General features: G+C 35.7%; 3 protein-coding genes and 1 long non-coding RNA gene across 4 annotated transcripts; 3 read left to right on the top strand and 1 right to left on the bottom strand.

The window, feature by feature from the left end:
- The first annotated feature begins 1,677 nt into the window (after window positions 1-1,677).
- LOC111017542 (uncharacterized) lies at window positions 1,678-8,193 on the top strand. The gene is made up of 2 exons (XM_022293330.2): window positions 1,678-2,029; window positions 7,134-8,193. The coding sequence occupies exons 1-2, from the start codon at window positions 1,953-1,955 to the stop codon at window positions 7,987-7,989; spliced, it is 933 nt and encodes a 310-aa protein (XP_022149022.2). The 5' UTR covers window positions 1,678-1,952; the 3' UTR covers window positions 7,990-8,193.
- A 4,829-nt stretch (window positions 8,194-13,022) lies between these two features.
- LOC148209307 (uncharacterized) lies at window positions 13,023-14,020 on the bottom strand. The gene is made up of 2 exons (XR_015786996.1): window positions 13,885-14,020; window positions 13,023-13,737 (listed from the first exon to the last, which is right to left on the bottom strand). It is a non-coding gene; the product is annotated as an uncharacterized LOC148209307 (long non-coding RNA).
- LOC111017603 (uncharacterized) lies at window positions 13,376-14,824 on the top strand. Its single transcript, XM_022293420.2, has 2 exons — window positions 13,376-13,704; window positions 13,827-14,824. The coding sequence occupies exons 1-2, from the start codon at window positions 13,376-13,378 to the stop codon at window positions 14,662-14,664; spliced, it is 1,167 nt and encodes a 388-aa protein (XP_022149112.1). The 3' UTR covers window positions 14,665-14,824.
- A 2,183-nt stretch (window positions 14,825-17,007) lies between these two features.
- LOC111017544 (uncharacterized) lies at window positions 17,008-18,692 on the top strand. Its single transcript, XM_088117480.1, has 2 exons — window positions 17,008-17,589; window positions 17,883-18,692. Exons 1-2 carry the CDS (start codon window positions 17,188-17,190, stop codon window positions 18,342-18,344), a joined length of 864 nt encoding a protein of 287 aa, XP_087973606.1. The 5' UTR covers window positions 17,008-17,187; the 3' UTR covers window positions 18,345-18,692.
- Window positions 18,693-19,411: the final 719 nt, after the last annotated feature.

Below are 19,411 nucleotides of genomic sequence, written 5' to 3'. Positions count from 1 at the left end.
CTTACCATAAAAAAAAAATAATGAGTTTAGTTCAAGAAGAAATATTTTTCAGAAAAACAAATTGTTTGTATTGTGATATTCAATTATCCAACAAAAGCAATTGGTGGAAAATTCAACCATTTTACGTCCAAAGAATCGAGAATGGCAGTGCGAGATTATAAAGGCGGATTTGGTGGAGAATTTGATAATGATTGTTGTTTTCAAATTCACTTAATCAATGAATATTGTAAAATACTACTTCTAAACCAAATTTAAAATATTTATATTAATAAATTGATTAATAATAAAATTAAAAAATTAATTAATTAATAATATTTTAGATTAGACTAAATATTTAGTTATAAATCAACTATGTTACAAAAACGTCTCCTTCAATTTTCAAATCTATTATCAAATACAGACTTATAAATATATTACAAAAATATCTTTTTCAATTTTCAAATTTGCTATCAAATGCAGAGAAAACTCTATTTTCATTGCCTTCCTTATTTTTAGATTTCTATGAAGCTTAATTTTCGTGATTCGCGATGTGAGATCTATTATATTTATGACTTTATTGATTTTTCGATACGATCATATTGGGGTTGCAAGGTATGCAAACAAAGTTCCACCATAAAACAAAATCGTAAAGATTATACTTACTCTTCAAGTCGCCAAGTTTGGAGTCCAATCAAGGGCCGAGCCAAGAAATCTCCCTTGGTCTTGTATATTAGATTAAGATATATTTAAAGTTCAAAGGTTTTTCTTTAATTTATCTCATTCCATTTAAGATTAATTCAAGATATTAAATTTCCGTCGCGTCGGTATGAATCAACATTTTCAATGAAAATTTTTCATTATAATGTGAATCTACATATATATCAACAAAATATCATTAATAACATTAAATAAATTTTATTTAAAATGGTAAAATATATTTTTTATTTATGAAGTTAGAGTTTAATGTCCTAAAATTTTAAAAGGTGCATTTTTAAGATTTGAAAAATAGTTGGAGATGGTCTTATCTTTCAAAATTAATGTATTAAAATTTTCCAATTAAGTCATTTATTGAGAAATAATGTCAAGATTTGTTAATAGAAACATGATGTATCACAAAGTTGTTGTTTTGTTTATATATTTAGATATTTAAGACTCGTTTGGTAACGTTTCACGTTTCTTGTTTCTCGTTTTCAATTTTCTTAAGAAATCTAAAACATTTTACAATTAACTTTGTATGTATCTTTGTTTCTCATTTTTTTTAGAACATTCTCACAATTGTATTAGAAAACAACCCAAGTTTTTCTTTTCTAGTTCTCATTTCCAATTTGTTCCAAAACATAAATAAAAATATTGTTTTAAGTTGAATTCTTGGATGATGGAACCATGCAACACAAAAAACAATAACATTACCAAACGGGTTCTTAGACGCGGCCCTTAATTCCACTTGAGACAAATAAATGTAGTCGCCCGGTTAGATTTTGTCGATGGAAAAATACAAAAAATTTAAAATTTAATTAGGTTTGGTCCTCAACCGCGTTTGATCATTTCTTGATCTCTCTTTCCACGTCTTTCCTACGACCATTACAAACCAGTACTTTCTTGAATATAATGTAATGTTGGAAATCGCGTATGGCGCCGTTGAGCTAATCCACTATAAATAATCAGCAAAATCAAAGACAAATCAATTAGTGATAGAAGACAGAGAGATGTACGTGACGAGGCCACTTTCGCTGTACAGAAATTGCTCGCCTTCGGCGGCGCCGGCGCCGGAGCCGGAGGGCCCAAACACAGGAGTTCTGGTGATGGACGAAGATGAAGTGGTGGATTTCAGATGCTGTTTTGGATTGGTCAACACAAAGTATGTGAAGAGGGAGGTGGAGGCGCCGCCGTTCCCTCAGAACAAGATGCTGCAGCTTTCCTATTCGTATTCCACAAATGGAGGCAAGGACAATCACACCGATTAATTATACACAATGCTGATTCCCGTTCTCAATCAGCCTTTGTCTTCCAACCAATATTATGTCATCCAATCCACCGGCAAAACAAAAGGGTATTCTCATCCAGCGACACCTAAATATTTTCTATTTTAATTTCTTGAGAATAAAATTTAAAAAAAACTCATGAAATTTAAAGGGAGACTTTGGTATTCAAAAAAATCTATGATATTATTTACTTTGCATACAAGCCTGCATAATCATCTTAGGATCACTTACTTTCATAGTTAATGTCGGACTTTGCACTTTTATTCCACATTAAAAAGATATTATATATATACGAGTTTCTTTTTATTGTCACTTGATTTGAGATATGTAATCATGGACATTGATATTTTTGTTAAGTTTTGTATTATTTATATGTGCACCTAGTAGATAATTTTTAAATTTAGTTTTTAGAAATTATATAAATCACAACACTTGTTAGGAGTAAAAATGAAAAATTCCTCTTAAAAATCATAAATCTAGAATTTGTGTAATAATATTAATAACCCATATATTTTGTTAAAAAGAAAAACAAAATAAACACAGGGGACAACAAATTTGAGGAAGGAATGATTTTCACTCAAATCAATTGAGAATACAGCACCTATTTATTTAGGCAAATACATAACCAAATTAGACAAAAATAGCACTCCACAACCAACTAAGTCATCAGCTAGTTTCCTAAAGACTAGGATAATATTGACTTAACATATGACATTAATTAGTAAATAACTAAAAATAGTTATTATGCTAACAATCCCTCCCTTAAACTGAACACTATCAGTGCTTCAGTTAACAACATCGATGTCCTTCAAAGTGCACATACCCATCAACCTTCTCAAATTTTGGAAAGCCGAAATCTTGAGAGGTTTCGTTAGTATGTCAGCCAGTTGTTCCTCGCTTTTGCAGTATTTCAGATCAATGGTGCCGTCATTGCTAAGATCTCTTAGAAAATAGTACTTCACGTCAATATGCTTGCTTCTTCCGTGTAGCACAGGATTTTTGGACAACTTAATGGCTTAAGTGTTGTCACGTAGTTGCTCCTGATTGTTTGAATTTCAACTCCTCTAGAATTCTCCGAAGCCACGTTGCTTGACAAGCACAAGCTGTTGCAGCAACAAATTCAGCTTCTGTGCTTGAAAGAGTGACGATTGGTTGCTTCTTCGATGACCACGAAATGACACTCGTCCCATACATATAAACGTAGCCCGAGGTGCTTTTCCTATCATCTTGATCTCCTGCATAATCACTATCAGCAAAACCGAACAATTCTGACATGCTTCCCTTCTTGTAAAACAATCCAAAATCTCTCGTCCCTTGCAAGTAACGGAGAATTCTCTTGGCTGCTAACAAGTGCATTTCTGTAGGATGTTCCATGTATCTGCTGATTAAACTCACTGAATACATTATGTCTGGCCTTGTTGCAGTTAGATACATCAAACTGCCAACAATTTGCTTGTAAAGTGTGCTGTCCACCTTCTTCCCTTCACGATCTTTATGGAGCTTCAAACCAAACTCAACTGGAGTGTTTACAGGATTGCAATCCTTCATCTGAAATCTGTCAAGAATGTCTCCCACATATTTCTTTTGAGAGATAAAAATACCAGACTTTGATTGTAGCACTTCTATTCCAAGATAATAATGCATCATACCAAGATCAGACATTTCAAACTCATCCATCATGGATTTCTTAAATTCTTTAAACATGACATCACAATTTCCAGTAAAAATAAGGTCATCAACATATAAGCAAATTATGAGAATTTTGCCATTATATCCAACCTTGATGAAAAGTGTATGCTCATGGGGGCATTTAGAAAATCCAACTTTAAGAAAATAAGATTCAATGCGACTATACCATGCACGGGGGCTTGCTTTAGCCCGTAAAGAGCTTTCTTTAATTTGAAAACTTTATTCTCATTTCCAATTGCAACATAACCAGGGGGTTGGTCGATAAATACCTCTTCCTTCAGATAACCATGTAAGAATGCCGATTTGACATCTAGTTGGAAGATAGGCCAAAAATTTTGAGCTGCCAATGCTACCACCAATCTGATCGTGTCATGTCTTGCAACCGGAGAAAAAACCTCGGTATAGTCGACTCCATATTGCTGCTTGTATCCTTTAGCCACCAAACGCGCCTTGTGCTTGTCAATCTCGCCATTTTCTTTCAACTTCGTTTTGAATACCCACTTAACACCAATCATTTTCTGACCTTCTGGAAGATCAGATAACTCCCAAGTATTGTTTCTCTCAATGGAATCAATCTCCTCATCCATAGCTTTTCTCCATTTTTCTTCTTTGATAGCATCCTCAAAGGTTGTAGGATCACAATCTGAAAACAAAGCAAAATGAGTGATTGGATCTTGAATGTCAGTGACCTCGTAATCTTCGATCCAAGCAGGCCTTCTTCTGACACGACGCAGAGATCGTGCTTCTTCTTCATTAACTTCTGTGACTGTTGGTGAGACTACATCGGTTGTTGGAGTTTCATTTTGAACAACAAGAGGGGCTGAAATTTGCTCCTCGTTATCATTATCTTCTGTAAGAACTTGGGTAGGCTGCTGCCTGTTCCAATCCCATATGTTTTCTTCATCGAAAACTACGTCCCTGCTAATCACTATCTTCTCTGTTAGTGGATTAAACAATTTAAATACCTTAGATGTTTCATTTATCAGCCTTGTCATCCAGCTTCTTCCTCCTTACATTTGTGACATGAGCATATGCGATGCACCCAAAAATTCTGAAATGATCCACAGCAGGTCTTCTTCCACTCCAAGCTTCTTCTGGTGTCATATTTTTAACAGCAAAAGTTGGACTTCTGTTAATAATATGAACACTCCAATTTACCGCTTCAGGCCAAAAAGTCTTCGGGATTCCTCCTCTTGCCAACAAGCTTCTAACCATGTTGATAATGGTTCTATTTTTCCTCTCGGACACACCATTTTGTTGTGGTGTGTAGGGTGCCGTAAGCTCTCTTCGAATGCCATGCTTTGCACAAAGAATTTCAAATTCTTTTGAGCAATATTCGCCCCCACGATCTGTACGAGGAGTCTTTATTGTTTTGCTTGCTTCATTTTCAACATGGGCTTTGAAGCTTTTAAATGTAAAATACGCTTCTGATTTTTCTGTAAAAAATAGACCCAAGTTTTTCTAGAAAAATCATCAGTGAAGGTAATAATGTATCTCTTACCTCCATTTGAAATTGGGTTTATTGGCTCACAAATATCTGAATGCACCAACTCCAAAACATGTTTTGCTCTCCAAGACTTCCCGTTTTCAAATTTAGAACGATGTTGTTTGCCAACAACACATTCTTCACATACTTGAGTAGGTGAGATAATCTGAGGAAGACCGTTGACCATGTTCTTCTTTTTCAAGGTCATCAAACCACTGAAACTCAAGTGGCCATAGCGAAAATGCCACAACCATGAGGGATCTTTAATTTCAGCCATTAAACAAGGTTGAGTACTTTCAATCTTCAAAGGAAACAATCTGTTTGCAGACATAGGAACTACTGCAATAGCTCCTCTAATAAGATCATAAATTTCACAAGAATCATCTTTAAGAGTAATAACATAACCCTTTTCTAGTAATTGACCAACACTCAACAAATTACTCTTTAAACTAGGAACAAACAAGACGTTGGAGATCGTTTCCACAAAGCCATTTTTAGTTTTTATCTTAATATCCCCTTTTCCCATTACTTTTACAATAGATAAATCACCGAAACTGACCGTGGAATGAAAATCTTCATTTAGATGAGAAAAAGAAGACTTACTCCCACTCATGTGGTTGCTGCACCCCGTATCAACGTACCAAATATCGGGTTCTGGTTCCTTGCTATCTTGGGCAGCCATCAATAGTGTTTCGACTTCATTTTTTTCAACAAAGTGTGAAGACTCTTCCTTATCTCTGTTGTGGGGAAGCTTGGTGTAACATTCAGACTGGTAATGACCAAGTTTATGACATCGAAAACACTCGATCGTGGACTTGTCAAATTGTTGATCACGCCATCTACCTCTGCCTTGAGATTGGTTGGCACCACCATTGTTGTTGCTTTGATCTCTTCTTCCTTTGCCTGTGCTTCGGCCTGTACCTCTACTCCAAACTCGACCTCGTCCTCGTCCTCTGAAATTGGAGGAAGAAGTAGAAGTAGAAGCCTTTAACGCTTGTTCCTCTGTTGTTGAATCTCGATTCATGTTTTGTTCATGAACCAACAACGAACTTTGGAGCTCATCAAGGGAGAGCGTATCTACATCTTTAGATTCTGCAATTGAACAAACAACATAATTGAACTTAGGTGCCATAGATCTCAATACCTTCTCAACAATGACAACATCCTCCATCTTTTCACCGTGGAACCGCATTTTGTTGGCCACAACCATCGTCTTTGCGAAATAGCTAGTCACAGATTCACCTTCCTTCATTTGCAGCATCTCAAATTCCTTTCTCAAGACTTGAAGCTGTGCATGCTTTGTTCTCGAAGAGCCTTGATACTTTTTCTTCATTGATTCCCAAATATCCTTGGATGATTCTTTGCAAGGAATAGTCTCCAGGATAGAACGATCAATGGCCTGAAACAGATAATTTTTTGCCTTCAAGTCTTTCAACTTGAGTCCCTCCAACTCCTTTTGTTGAGCGTCTGTGAGAATCTCTCCAGCTGCAGGTGTTGCAACACCCGTTTCAACAACATGCCAGTATTCTTTGGACCGCAAGAAATTTTCCATCAACATGCTCCAATGATCGTAGTGACCATCAAAACGAGGAATAGCTGCTTGCACAAAGTTACCCTCCGAGGCCATTTATGCTGCAAAATAGAAAAACAATATGAGCAAAACAGAACTTAATGCTACTGCACTGATTGCTCTCACTTCCTTGTGTTTTCCTTTCCCTGTGTTTCCCTTTTAGAATTTTCACACTCTTCCCAAATATCAAAATAAACACAGGGGACAACAAATTTGAGGAAGGAATGATTTTCACTCAAATCAATTGAGAATACAGCACCTATTTATTTAGGCAAATACATAACCAAATTAGACAAAAATAGCACTCCACGACCAACTAAGTCATCAACTAGTTTCCTAAAGACTAGGATAATATTGACTTAACATATGACATTAATTAGTAAATAACTAAAAATAGTTTTTATGCTAACATATTTATGAGTTGCAGGTTAGCATATACAAGTTCAAAGGAAGATGAGATGAGCCGCTGCTGCTGGTGCTGCTTCGTCATCAACGATAAACGACCACAACTCTTCGACCCAAAAAATGCTTATCAACAGTTCGAGATTAGTAGTAGAATAATAGAGTGTGGAGGACAACCCTGGGGTTTTGTGTCAAAGTCCGTAGCTCCTGACGGGATTCCTCCAAATTTCCTTAGACACGAGGGTTGGAAGGCTGGAACCAAACCCCTTAACAAAAACTTGGAGCTCACGGAAGCGCTCGGCCTCGACGCCGCGCTGCGTGGCCGCCTCCCTGATCTCAGCTTCCCGCTGCCAGCCAAATGTTCGGACCCGGTGGTGGTGGGGAAGTGGTACTGCCCTTTCATTTTCGTTCGAGATGGGGAGGTTGGTTCTCAAGTGAGTAACTCGCCGTACTACGAAATGACCCTTCAGCAGAATTGGGAGGAGATATTTGGGTGTGGGAATTTGGGGGGAGGTGAGCGAGGGGTGGATTTTGATGTTTCTGTAGAAAGGGAAGTGATTTCGATTGCGGGTCAGCGGGCCGATGGTAGAGAAGTTGGCGATGGGGTTGTATGGTTTGGTTCGAGGGGGGTTGGGCTGAGCTTGGCGATTGAGGAGAGAGTGAAATGGGAGGATGAGAGGGCGGGATTTGAGTTTGGAAAAGAAAAAGAAGAGAAATATGTGAAGATGAATAGAAGAGAGGATTTTGGAGGGGTGGAAGAATGGAGGAGATTTGGATGTTATGTGTTGGTCGAGAGATTTGTGCTTAAGAGAATGGATGGAAGTTTGGTTCTTACCTGGGAATTCAGGCACACCCACCAAATTAGAACCAAATGGAACTGAGATGATATTAGCGTAGCATATTAATTATCACGTGTATATTGTTCATCTTGTTACTTTGGTTGGGTAGAGAATTCATAGTAATTTGTATTTGGAGTTACCGAAATTTGATTATATTTGTTTTGCTTTTCTATATGAATCTTTATTTGTATTATATTTTTAGACAAATTTTTTTGACACGTAGAAGTAAATGTACCTAACTATCCCTCGTTTTGTATTCATTAGAGCGTTAAAGGGAGCCACAGATCTCGGGCGAGTTCGAAGAAAACTTGTCCGAATTTTTATGAAATTTTCTCGAAATTAGTTCTCGGACGAGTTTTTACCATTTGTGTATCTCAATCAAGTTTAAAATTAAATATATCTTTTTAATTGTCATTTATACTAACAAATTAGTATTTGGCCTGGTATTTTTGGTCTAAACCACTTAATGATCGAGGACTTGACTTCAATTCTTGTGCAGTGAAACTCAGTATTCTTTTTTTTTTTTTTTTGAAATTAGAGATGCACAAAAACTGAAAAACGACCATGGTTGGAGTTGAGAACCCTCGCCAATTTCGCCATTGAGGATGCTAACTCACGTACAAAGCCAACAAGCCAAGCACCCTTAATTGAAATAAATTGGACATATATTTTATAATGTATTTGACTTCATCCGACAAGTTATTCAAACTCCCTTGTAAATCTGCAATTTTCTAATTCGGGCGAGGTTTCTACGAATTTGTCCGAGTTTTTCATGATTCTCGGATAAGTTTTATTTGAACTCGTCCAAGTTTTGCCTTAATCCTACACGAATTTACACGAGTCTCGAGCGAGATTTATGAATTTCAGTCAAGATTTATGTCATCTCGGGTGAGATTCAAACTCGATATTAATGGGCATAACCCAAATTGGAAAAAAAAAATCAAGAAGCTAAGATTTATGCAATTTGGATTCAAGTTTGAGATTTATCTCCATTTTAATTTAAACAAAACCCAAATTAAAAAATATATATATTCATATTAGACAAAAAGAGAAGAAATTTGATATTTCTCATTCATATTGACATTCTCCCAGAATCGTATATGTACCTGAAAGAATTGATACAAAAATAACTAAAATTAGATAACAATATAATAGAAACTCTACATCTCCTGATTTATCTAACTACCAAGATAACAAGCTAATGTATTGTACATAATATAAAATGCTATATCTCCCAATACTCCCCCTCAAGATGGATGGTAAATGTCTAAGACACCCATCTTGGATAATAAAGGAAAAGAGTAGGTGCAGGAAGTGCTTTGGTAAAAGGATCAGCAAGCTGGGAGTGAGTTCGTATAGGCAAAAGTTTGAGGAAGCCATCAACGATTTTGTCCCGAACAAAATGACAATCCAATTCAATGTGTTTCGTTCGCTCATGAAAGATAGGATTAGAGGCAATATGAACCGCAACCTCATTATCGCAAAACAAAAGAGCTGGCGGGGCCTGTAAATCAGACAAAAGACTAGACAACCACAATAACTCACAAGTAGCCACAGCTAATGCTCGATATTCAGCTTCAGCAGATGAACGAGAAATGGTAGCTTGCTTTTTGGACTTCCAAGAGACTAAAGCATCGCCTAAGAAGACACAAAAACCCGTAGTGGAACGCCGTGAATCAAGGCAAGAAGCCCAATCGGAGTCGGCAAAAGCTCGGAGTTGAAACGAAGAAGAAACAGGTAGAAACAGGTAACGTAATAGATGGTAAACAGCAGCCAAATGAATCTTGCAAGGGCGTGATACAAATTGACTTAACTTATTCACTGCAAAAGAGATGTCTGGGCGTGAAATTATTAAGTACAGAAGACAGCCAATAAGTCGTCTGTAAATGGAAGCATCTGGCAGCAAATCGACATCAGAAAGTTGTAACTTCAAGTGAGGATCCATAGGTACAGGGGCCGGTTTACAAGCTAAAAGACCAATGTCTTCAAGAAGCTGCAATGTATAATGGCGTTGTGACACACAAATGCCCTTGGTAGAAGGAGCAAGCTCAAGTCTCGAGGAAGTATTTGAGAGATCCTAGATCCTTGAGTTGAAAAGGATCTTTGAACATGCACCATAAAACGAGTACCAGAACCTCGAACAAATAATGAATAATCGGCTTTAGATTGTTGAAACCCGAGAGAAACTAAAGCATCAGAAAACTTGGCGAACCATTGACGAGAAGCTTGCTTCAAGCCATAAATGGATTTATTGAGACGACAAACCAAACACTCCCCTTAAGTGGAACCGTAGTCGGATGATGATATCCTAAAGGCAAATCCATGAGAAACAGCAATTGTAAGAAGGACGCGAAGGAGAAAATGTCTCAACAAAATCCAAACCGGCTTGTTGTGTAAAACCTTTGAAAACCAATCGAGCTTATAGCGTTCAATAGAGCCATCAGCTCGATGCTTAATTTTGTAGATCCACTTGCAACCAATGGTGTGTTTTCCTTGAGAAAGAGAGACAACCTGCCAAGTATTATTCGTCTTATTCGTCTCCTATGTTTGCATAGCCTCTTGCCAATGTTTAAAAGGAAGAGCTTGATGATAGAACTGTGGTTCATAATTGGTAGAAATATCCAAAGAGAAATCCCGATGAGAAGAGAAGAAATCTAATACCATATTAGACAAAAAGAGAAGAAATTTGATATTTCTCATTCATATTGACATTCTCCCAGAATCGTATATGTACATGAAAGAATTGATACAAAAATAACTAAAATTAGATAACAATATAACAGAAACTCTACATCTCTTGATTGAAAATGCTATATCTCCCAATAATTCAAGACTAGAGTTGTATCTCAATCCTCATTTGAATCGAAGAAAGTGACAAAAGTTGAAATTGAAAAATAAGAGAAGAGAAAGTAAATCGAAAAACAAAAGTAAAGATAAATATAGAAAATGAAAAGGGGCATAATAGTTCACTTTAAAGAAGAAGACATTGAAACGAAAAAGGGAGAATAAGAAACTGGAACGAAAGGGGAAGAAGAAGGGAAAGAGAGTGAAACGATAGAGGAGGACAACAATTGTTTTTTCACTTTAGAGACACAAATATAATTTTAATTAATTTTAAATTAATTAAAATGATCTGATAAATTAGAAAAAAAAAAAATTTTGAGGATGAGCTATTTGAGCAACGTGAAAATTTTACTGGATCATTTGGGTCAATCTCCCAATTTTTTTAGTACAACGAAAGTATAAAGTACTTCTTCCATTTACGCTTTGACACGTCATTAAGTGGTGTATTATTTTATTTTATGATCCATTTAAATACCTGTTAGTTCACGGATGGAATAGTATGAAATCCTTGGTACAAGAAATATGAATAATTATGAGTTTGATTTTCTGGCCACGTTCCGTTAAGGATAACATATTATATTTGAAACTCAATTGTAGTCGTCACTTTGATCTTTCTGCTCCCTGGTCTTCTCTTCAACTTCCCAATTTTGGAGTCAAATCAAGGGCGGAGTCGAGAAATCTCCCTTTCTCTTGTGACAAAAATATAAGTATATAAAAATATTTAAAGTTTAAAGTTTATTCTTCAACATTAACTTTAAACTTATTTTACTAAAATACATAACTCAACGGTAATTGGTATATATTTTTAATCAATAAATTTGATATTTTACCCTAATATATTGTAAAAAGAAAAAAAGACTTTAATTTTGTTTTTAAAATGGTGAAATGCTTTGTTAATTTAAATCATTTTAATTTTAATTTTATAATTTTTTAGAAATATTCACCATTTCATAGATTTGAAACTTCAATATTTGCATTCATATTTAACTTTTGAATTACATACCTAAAAAGTTAGAAGGTAGAAATTTTAAGCGCATATAGAGCAAAATAATAATAATAATAATAATAATAATAATAATAATAATAAATTACAATTATAGTAACCACTTTTATGATTTGTAATTAAATATAGCAAGTGTGCATCTCAAACAAACAAAAAAAATGAAAAAGTTGGATATACTATCCTTAAAATAGGTAATTTTTAAAAAATGAGAAAACCATCACATTACTATACCTAATATCAAACATACCAATATACCTAATATGATGTACGTTGTTGATATATATTTAACGTGACTGATATACTTCATATTAAGTATATCAATGATATGACTAAAATAAAGTATATCAATGATATATACTTAATATATCGACAAAATAAAAAATTGCAATGTTATTTGAATCATTGCAATGTTATTTGAATCATAATCTTCAACCTGAAAAAGATTTATCAATGTTATATCCCTAGTTGAAATACATAATTCAAATAATTCAAATATTTGGTGTGACTGATATACTTTACATAAAGTATATTAGTTATATAAGTAACACACTTAAAGAAGTATATTACCGATTAATTTAGTGTTCCGATTTCACAGTTATATCAATGACGTACTTTTTTTATATCAATTTATTTTTCAATTTATGAAAATAGAGAGGTCAAAATTAAAATAACCAAAAATATATATATAATTTTAAAAATGTTGTCATATTTAGCAAAGGAAAAAGTTATTACTATATTTATAAACATAACAAATTTACTTCCCATAAAAAACACCAAACAAAAAAGTATGTGTCAGTTTATATTTTTTTAATTCATCCAGGGTACAATCAATCCCGTGAAAATTGATATTTTCTCGGAAAAAAAAACCATAAAGGAGAATATTTTTTTTTTCTAATTTTATACAAGAAAATGTTGATAACCATTTTGTTTCTTTTTTCACATAGATAATCACATGCAGCCAAAACGAGCATACATCAGCCATAATTGACATATACCTCAAATTAAGAGAGTGTAAATTTAAATCCATAAAATAAAATAATTACCATGCATATTTTTTATAGTTTAAAAAAAATTAGAAATTGAAAATAGAAAACAAAGAAATAAAAACAAAAAAGTTACCGAACCAAACATTACTAAAGGCTTGATTCTAGTTCCACTCTCCATGGTTTTCAAACTTTTTGTTTATTTTTAAAAGTTGGCTGATATTTGAAATTTGACATTTCTGCAGTGCGAGACAAAACAAGTAATATAATATTATGACTAAGCCGTTTTTATGAACATAGACTTTCTAAAATTGTACAATCAAAATGGAGACCGTTAACCATGTTGCAACTTGGAAGTTGGAATTTCTAGAGGGAGAAAGCAAATAAAATAACACAAATCAACCGAATCTGCTGAATATTAATCACAAGAAGCAGCCGAGTTCTTTGTCCCGCAGCTCCTCGAATGCCACAATCGACGAATTCAACAGTCAAGAAACTTCCCTCGCCAAAGCCTTTAGCCATTAGGTCTTCGATCCAGTTCATCTATAAATGAAAGAAAATTAGCGATCAACGGAAATCAATCGCAAATTGCAGAGACATGTACGTGACGAGGCCTCTTTCTCTGTACAGAAACTCTCCCTCGTGGCTATCGTCGCCGCCGCCGGAGGGTCCGAATTCGGGGATTTTGGTGTTCGAAGACGAAGAAGAAGGCGCGGAATCGAGATGGTTTTTTGGAGTGTTTAAGAAGAAGGATTCTGTGAAGGTGCCGCCGCTCCCTCAGAACAGGATACTGCGGCTTACGCACGCGGCGGACGCAGGAGAATATGAGTATTCTGATTCCTTATACGCGTTGCTTGTTCCAGTTCTGAATCAGCCCCTCTCTTCCAATCAATATTATGTCATCGATTCGCGTGGCACTGCAAAAGGGTACGCGCCTCCCGCTCTTGATGCAATTGCAGGCTATTGTACAGAAAAAGTTAGAAAATGAATCAAGATTTGTCTATTGATTTGTATAGATAAATGTCTAATATATTTTAACCAAATCGCAGGCTAGCATGCACAAGTTCAAAGGAAGACAACACAAGCAGAAGGAGCCGCTTCTTCTACCGCATTCATGATGCACCAGCGCAACTCCTGGACCCAAAAAATACTTATCAACAGTTTCAAATTAGTAACTATATATACTGTGGAAAACCCAATGGTTTCATCTCCAAGTCTGTGGCTCCTGACGGGGTTCCTCCAGAGCTCCTGAGGCGCAAGGGCTGGAGAGCTTATCCCGAACCCCTTAACAACAATAACTCCTTGCCCACCGAAGCCCTCGGCCTCGACGCCGCCCTACGCGCCCGCCTTCCCGACCTCGCCTTCCCACCTAACCCGGTGGTGGTGGGGAAGTGGTACTGCCCTTTCATTTTTGTTCGGGATGGTGCGGTTGAGTCTCAGATGAGCAACTCGCCGTACTACGAAATGACCCTTCAGCAGAATTGGGAGGAGATATTTGGGTGTGGGAGTTTGGGGGGAGGTGGGCGAGTGGTGGATTTTGATGTTTCTGTGGAAAGGGAAGTGATTTCGATTGCGGGTCAGGCTGCAGGTGGCAGAAATGCTGGTGATGGGGTTATGTGGTTTGGGTCGTCGGGGGTTGGGTTGAGCTTGGCGATTGTGGAGAGAGTGAAATGGGAGGAGGAGAGGGCGGGATTTGAATTTGGAAAAGAAAAGGAAAAGAAATATGTGAAGGTGAAGAGAAGAGAGGAGTTTAAGGAGAGGGGAGAATGGAGGAGATTTGGATGTTACGTGTTGGTTGAGAGGTTTGTGCTGAAGAGAATGGATGGAAGTTTGGTTCTTACTTGGGAATTTAGGCACACTCATCAAATTAGAACCAAATGGGAGTGAGGGAACGCATTGGAAGGTTGGTATGATGAATATGTGTTATTGTTTGTACTGAATTTTTATTCCTATTACTTTGGTTGGGTAGAATAAAGCAAGAAAGATACTTTTATGTTAATTTTTTTTCAAAATAATAATAAAATTGTCCTATTTTTATTTGTGATTAGCATAAGTATGATTGTTAACAACAGCTGAGTATTAAAGAAAATATATTGTTGTAAATAATAAATTTACAATAATATATATACTTTTTAAGGTAATCAAATGAAAATATATATATATATATATATATATATATATATATATTTGTTGTTAGTTTAGATAAAATTTTAAAATTATGCAATAAAATAAAAATGAAAAAAAAAGGCAAAATACATTTTTGGTCCATGAGGTTTGAGATAGATGCCTACTTGGTCCCTGAAATTTCAAAATGAACACTTTTGGTCTTTCATGTTTGAGATAGGTGTCTAATTGTTCTCTGAAGTTTCAAAATGAACACTTTTGGTCATTGAGGTTTAAAGTAGATGTTAACTTGGTCCCTGAAGTTTTAAAATGAACACTTTTGGTTCTTGAAGTTTGAGAAATAATTCTAAATGATCCTTGATTTTTTTACTGTTAATTAATTAATATTAAAATAATATTGCAAATTGTAATTAAACCATACTCAGTTGAAACTTCAAGACCAAAAGTAACACCTACTTTAAACCTCAATGACCAAAAATATTCATTTTGAAACTTCAGGGACCAATTAAACACCTATCTCAAACCTCATGGACCAAAAATATTCGTTTTGAAACTTCAGGACCAAGTAGTCATCTACCTCAAACCTCAGGGACGAAAAATGTATTTTGCCAAAAAAAAAAAAATCAGGCATAGTCCATTTGATTTTTTTTTTAAATACTCAAAATAAAATAAATTAAAATCTCAATTTTGTAATCGATGGGAACTAATTTTAGTAACGGACTAAACTCCAACTAAACAACTCAATTTGCCAAAACTTGTAAAATTAACTTATAATCGACCTATATTTCTAACCTTGATTGTGAGTTCGATCTCCCGTCCCACACGAAAAAAAAACTAAACAATTGAATTTCAAAACACAAATTCTACAACTCAGCACTAAAACACTAACTTCAAAATTATAGGCTAATTAACTATTCAAATTTACTTTTCATACTAAAGAACTTCAGATTAAAAAAGAGAAAATAAAAAAAATTCAATTCAACCACAAGTTAGGGTTACGATCGGAAACAGATTCTTTCACAGTTGTTGATGTTGTTCAATCATTGGAGCTGTTCGACGTTTGTGATATTCAATCACAATCTGGGAAAATTGGACCAGTTTTCATGGAAAGAGAATTGAATTTCCGATTTATGAGTTATGATATCGACTCCCCCAAATCAATAATCCCCGATTTGGGTGTGTATGACGACTTTGATGTTTCTCTGCCAACTATCGAAATTAAATTAAGTTTGACAAAATTTATGGTGCACACCTTACCTTCTTCCTTCTTCCACGTGGAAACCTACCAAATTGTGGTCCAAATCCGCGTTTTTCATCTTTCTTCTCTCTTCTCCATCTTAATTTCCTATGACCATTGCAAACCATTTCTTTCTTACTTTCAAACCATAAACTTTAAAGCGCCTTTGGTTCTGTTCATACTTCTAAAAACAAAAATCTGAAAATAAGGTTTTCAATGAAAAATTTAAGAATTAAATCTCAATTTAAAAACTCATTTCAGTTTTTATTTAGTAGTATATTTGTAAATTAGTGGTGTCTACAAACACACGGTCAGAGTCCTTGTCTCCTCCTCCCACTACTCTCCGACAAGGGTTCTTTTCATGCTATTTTCCCTCATGATACTACTTTGTTCACTATCAATCATCTAGAAGTATTTAGCCTTGCAAGGTAGTTCTTGCTAATTCACATTGGAATCCACATGCCTCATGCTACTCGGGTTTGTAGACTAGTGATGCTTTTAGCTACTAGACCCTCGTCATCTAGGATGCAACACTCCGATCTACCGTTTCACCTAGAAGCACGATGCTTGTATTGCTCTCTCACAACCTCATTTTCACCGTTTAGACTGCTCCCATTTTGCAACCACTTTTGCTTTCTTTTTCTTTTCACAATGTGTAATGTTTAGTTTAAACTAAAATATTACTAACACTTATGTTATAAATTTTGTATATATAATTACTAGTTTATAATATTATAATTTATAATATACTATGTTTTATTTCAAAAAAAAATAATAATAATAAAATAAGTATATTACACGAAATATAGTAAATTTATGTAAGTTTTAAAATGTTATTCAACACTGAATTTTCAGAATTTTTACTAACAAAATCTAAAGGCAGTTTAAAAACAGATCTGAATCATTTCTGTGAAAATTGCATAGGAAACACATAGACCTTTACTTGAATCTTGAAACGTTGAGCTCATCCTCTATAAGTAACCAGCGAAATCAACGCCAGAGAGAGAGCAGATGAGAAATCAATTACAATTAGCGATAGCAGAGAGAGAATGTACGTAACGAGGCCTCTTTCTATGTACAGAAATTACTACCCTCCTTCGGCGGCGCCGGCGCCGGAGCCGGAGGGCCCAAACACAGGGGTTCTGGTGATGGACGAAGATGAAATGGTGGATTTCAGATGCTGTTTTGGATTGGTTAACACAAAGTATGTGAAGAGGGCGGTGGAGGCGCCGCCGTTCCCTCAGAACAAGATGCTGCAGCTTTCCTATTCGTATTCCACAAATGGAGGCAAGGACAATCACACAGATTACTTACGCGCAATGCTGATTCCCGTTCTCAATCAGCCTTTGTCTTCCAACCAATATTATGTCATCCAATCCACTGGCAAAGCAAAAGGGTATTTGCTTCGTTTCTCCTTCCCTTCTGTTCTGCTTCCGAGGATTTTATCAAATTAGAAGTGTTCTCTTATGGTTGGATTTAGAATTTAGACTATTTTTGCTGTGTAAGTTGTTTTACTTAGGTTTGGATTAGAGTATTTTGTTTGCAAAGTTTAAATGTTTTCATTTCTGTAGTTTTGTGATAAAGTTCATTACTATTTTTGTGATTTGACATTTCTCTAACAATGATATTACGTGGTTCATTGGTTAAATTTTGTATTGTTTATATGTCACTTCGTAGAAAATTTGTAAATTTAGTAATTTATGAGAGCATGGAGGATCCTACGGTTTTGTGTCCAAGTCTGTAGCTCCGGACGGGATTCGTCCATATTTCGTTACACACGAGGGCTGGAAAGCTTATACCACACCCCTTAACAAAAACTTGGAGGCCATGGAAGAAGCACTCGGCCTCGGACCCGGTGGTGGTGGGGAAGTGGTATTGCCCTTTCATTTTCATTCGGGATGGGGAGGTCGGGTCTCAGATGAGCAACTCGCCGTACTACGAAATGACGCTTCAGCAGAATTGGGAGGAGATATTTGGGTGTGGGAATTTGGAAGGAGGTGGTGTCGAGAGGGAAGTGGCAGCAAGTTCGACGGGGGTTGGGCTGAGCTTGGCAGTTGTGGAGAGAGGGGGGTTTGAATGGAGAGGAGAAAGGGAAATGAAGGTGAAGGTAAAGAGAAGGGCGGAGTATGAAGGGGTGGTAGAGTGGAGCAGAATTGGGTGTTATGTGTTGGTTGAGAGATTTGTGCTAAAGAGAACGGGAATTTAGGCGCACACGTCAAATTAGAACCAAATGGGAGTGAGAGAACACGTGGAACGGAAGTTGGTCTGATGAATGTTATAAGACTTAATATTTGGGCCTTGGTTGTGTTTTAGTTAATGGGCCGGTGTTGTATCATCGATTGTCTATGTTTTGAGCCTTATATGAATAATAGGCTCGCTCGTAGCCTGCAGATGTGTGCAGCTTTCCCTGATTCGTCTATTTACTGTTTACTTCTGACTTCCATTTTTCCCGTTTAATATTGTATTTGTTACGGAGAAATCCAAATATGTGAAGCATTTCCATGAAGTACTATATATATATTTTTTTTTTTCCCGCAAATATCTGACCTTGAAATATTACGCCATTTATGTAATATATTGTATAACTGTATAAGTAATATTTTAGTTTCTCTTCTTAACAAAAGTCAACAATATATGTCGTCGTTGGAAGAGATGAACACAAATGTGTGTCTAGATGGTATTCATGAGATGACTATATATTGATTTTAAAAAAATGATAATAAAATTAGATGTGGTACCAACAAAGCGTCTGTCTTATAGTTGTCTTTTGAAGAGACAACAAAATGCGAAGGAAGTGCAACTTGATTATGGGGTGGAATCAACAGGAAGAAAAATCTAGTAGATTATTCTATTCTATTTCCTCAGATTGGCTTGCTATGATAGGGGATGTGATTGGAATTCGTCATTTCTTTGTTTGTATCACCGAGACACCCGAAGGGCTGGCCATATGTACCTCACCTCGGGAGACCCGACCCATTCAAATCAAAATCGAATGAGCACCTACAACTAAGGGGAATGAAATGTCGACCACATAGTGAGATGATCTTCTACTAGGAAACCGAGTTACTGGTCAAGTCATGAAACTTTTGCATTTTGATCAACATGACTATTGTAAGTGGACTGGATTTATGTGTTTAAACTGACTACGACCAAAGTGGTAGTCGCCTTTTGACGGAACAATTTTAAAACATTATATTTTAAACAAGTTTCGAGCATTATACATTTAATATGTATCAAATAAGTATTATTTCGCAAATAAATTTGAAAAGAAAC

The sequence above is a fragment of the Momordica charantia genome (genome assembly GCF_013281855.1).
Source record: "Momordica charantia cultivar OHB3-1 chromosome 9 unlocalized genomic scaffold, Mcharantia_2.0 BLBB01000009.1, whole genome shotgun sequence".
Classification (NCBI taxonomy): Eukaryota; Viridiplantae; Streptophyta; class Magnoliopsida; order Cucurbitales; family Cucurbitaceae; genus Momordica; species Momordica charantia.
The sequence above is the reverse complement of the archived record's forward strand: the minus strand, read 5'-3'. Positions and strand labels throughout refer to the sequence as shown.

What these genes read in the sequence shown, in the direction of transcription:
- LOC111017544 (XM_088117480.1), top strand. Translation starts at nt 17,188, where the DNA reads ATGTACGTAACGAGGCCTCTTTCTATGTACAGAAATTACTACCCTCCT. An exon ending in TTCCGAGGATTTTATCAAAT is followed by an intron (nt 17,590 to 17,882) that starts TAGAAGTGTTCT and finishes CCAAGTCTGTAG; the next exon opens with CTCCGGACGGGATTCGTCCA.
- LOC111017542 (XM_022293330.2), top strand. Translation starts at nt 1,953, where the DNA reads ATGCTGATTCCCGTTCTCAATCAGCCTTTGTCTTCCAACCAATATTAT. An exon ending in TCCACCGGCAAAACAAAAGG is followed by an intron (nt 2,030 to 7,133) that starts GTATTCTCATCC and finishes TATGAGTTGCAG; the next exon opens with GTTAGCATATACAAGTTCAA.
- LOC111017603 (XM_022293420.2), top strand. Translation starts at nt 13,376, where the DNA reads ATGTACGTGACGAGGCCTCTTTCTCTGTACAGAAACTCTCCCTCGTGG. An exon ending in TCGCGTGGCACTGCAAAAGG is followed by an intron (nt 13,705 to 13,826) that starts GTACGCGCCTCC and finishes ACCAAATCGCAG; the next exon opens with GCTAGCATGCACAAGTTCAA.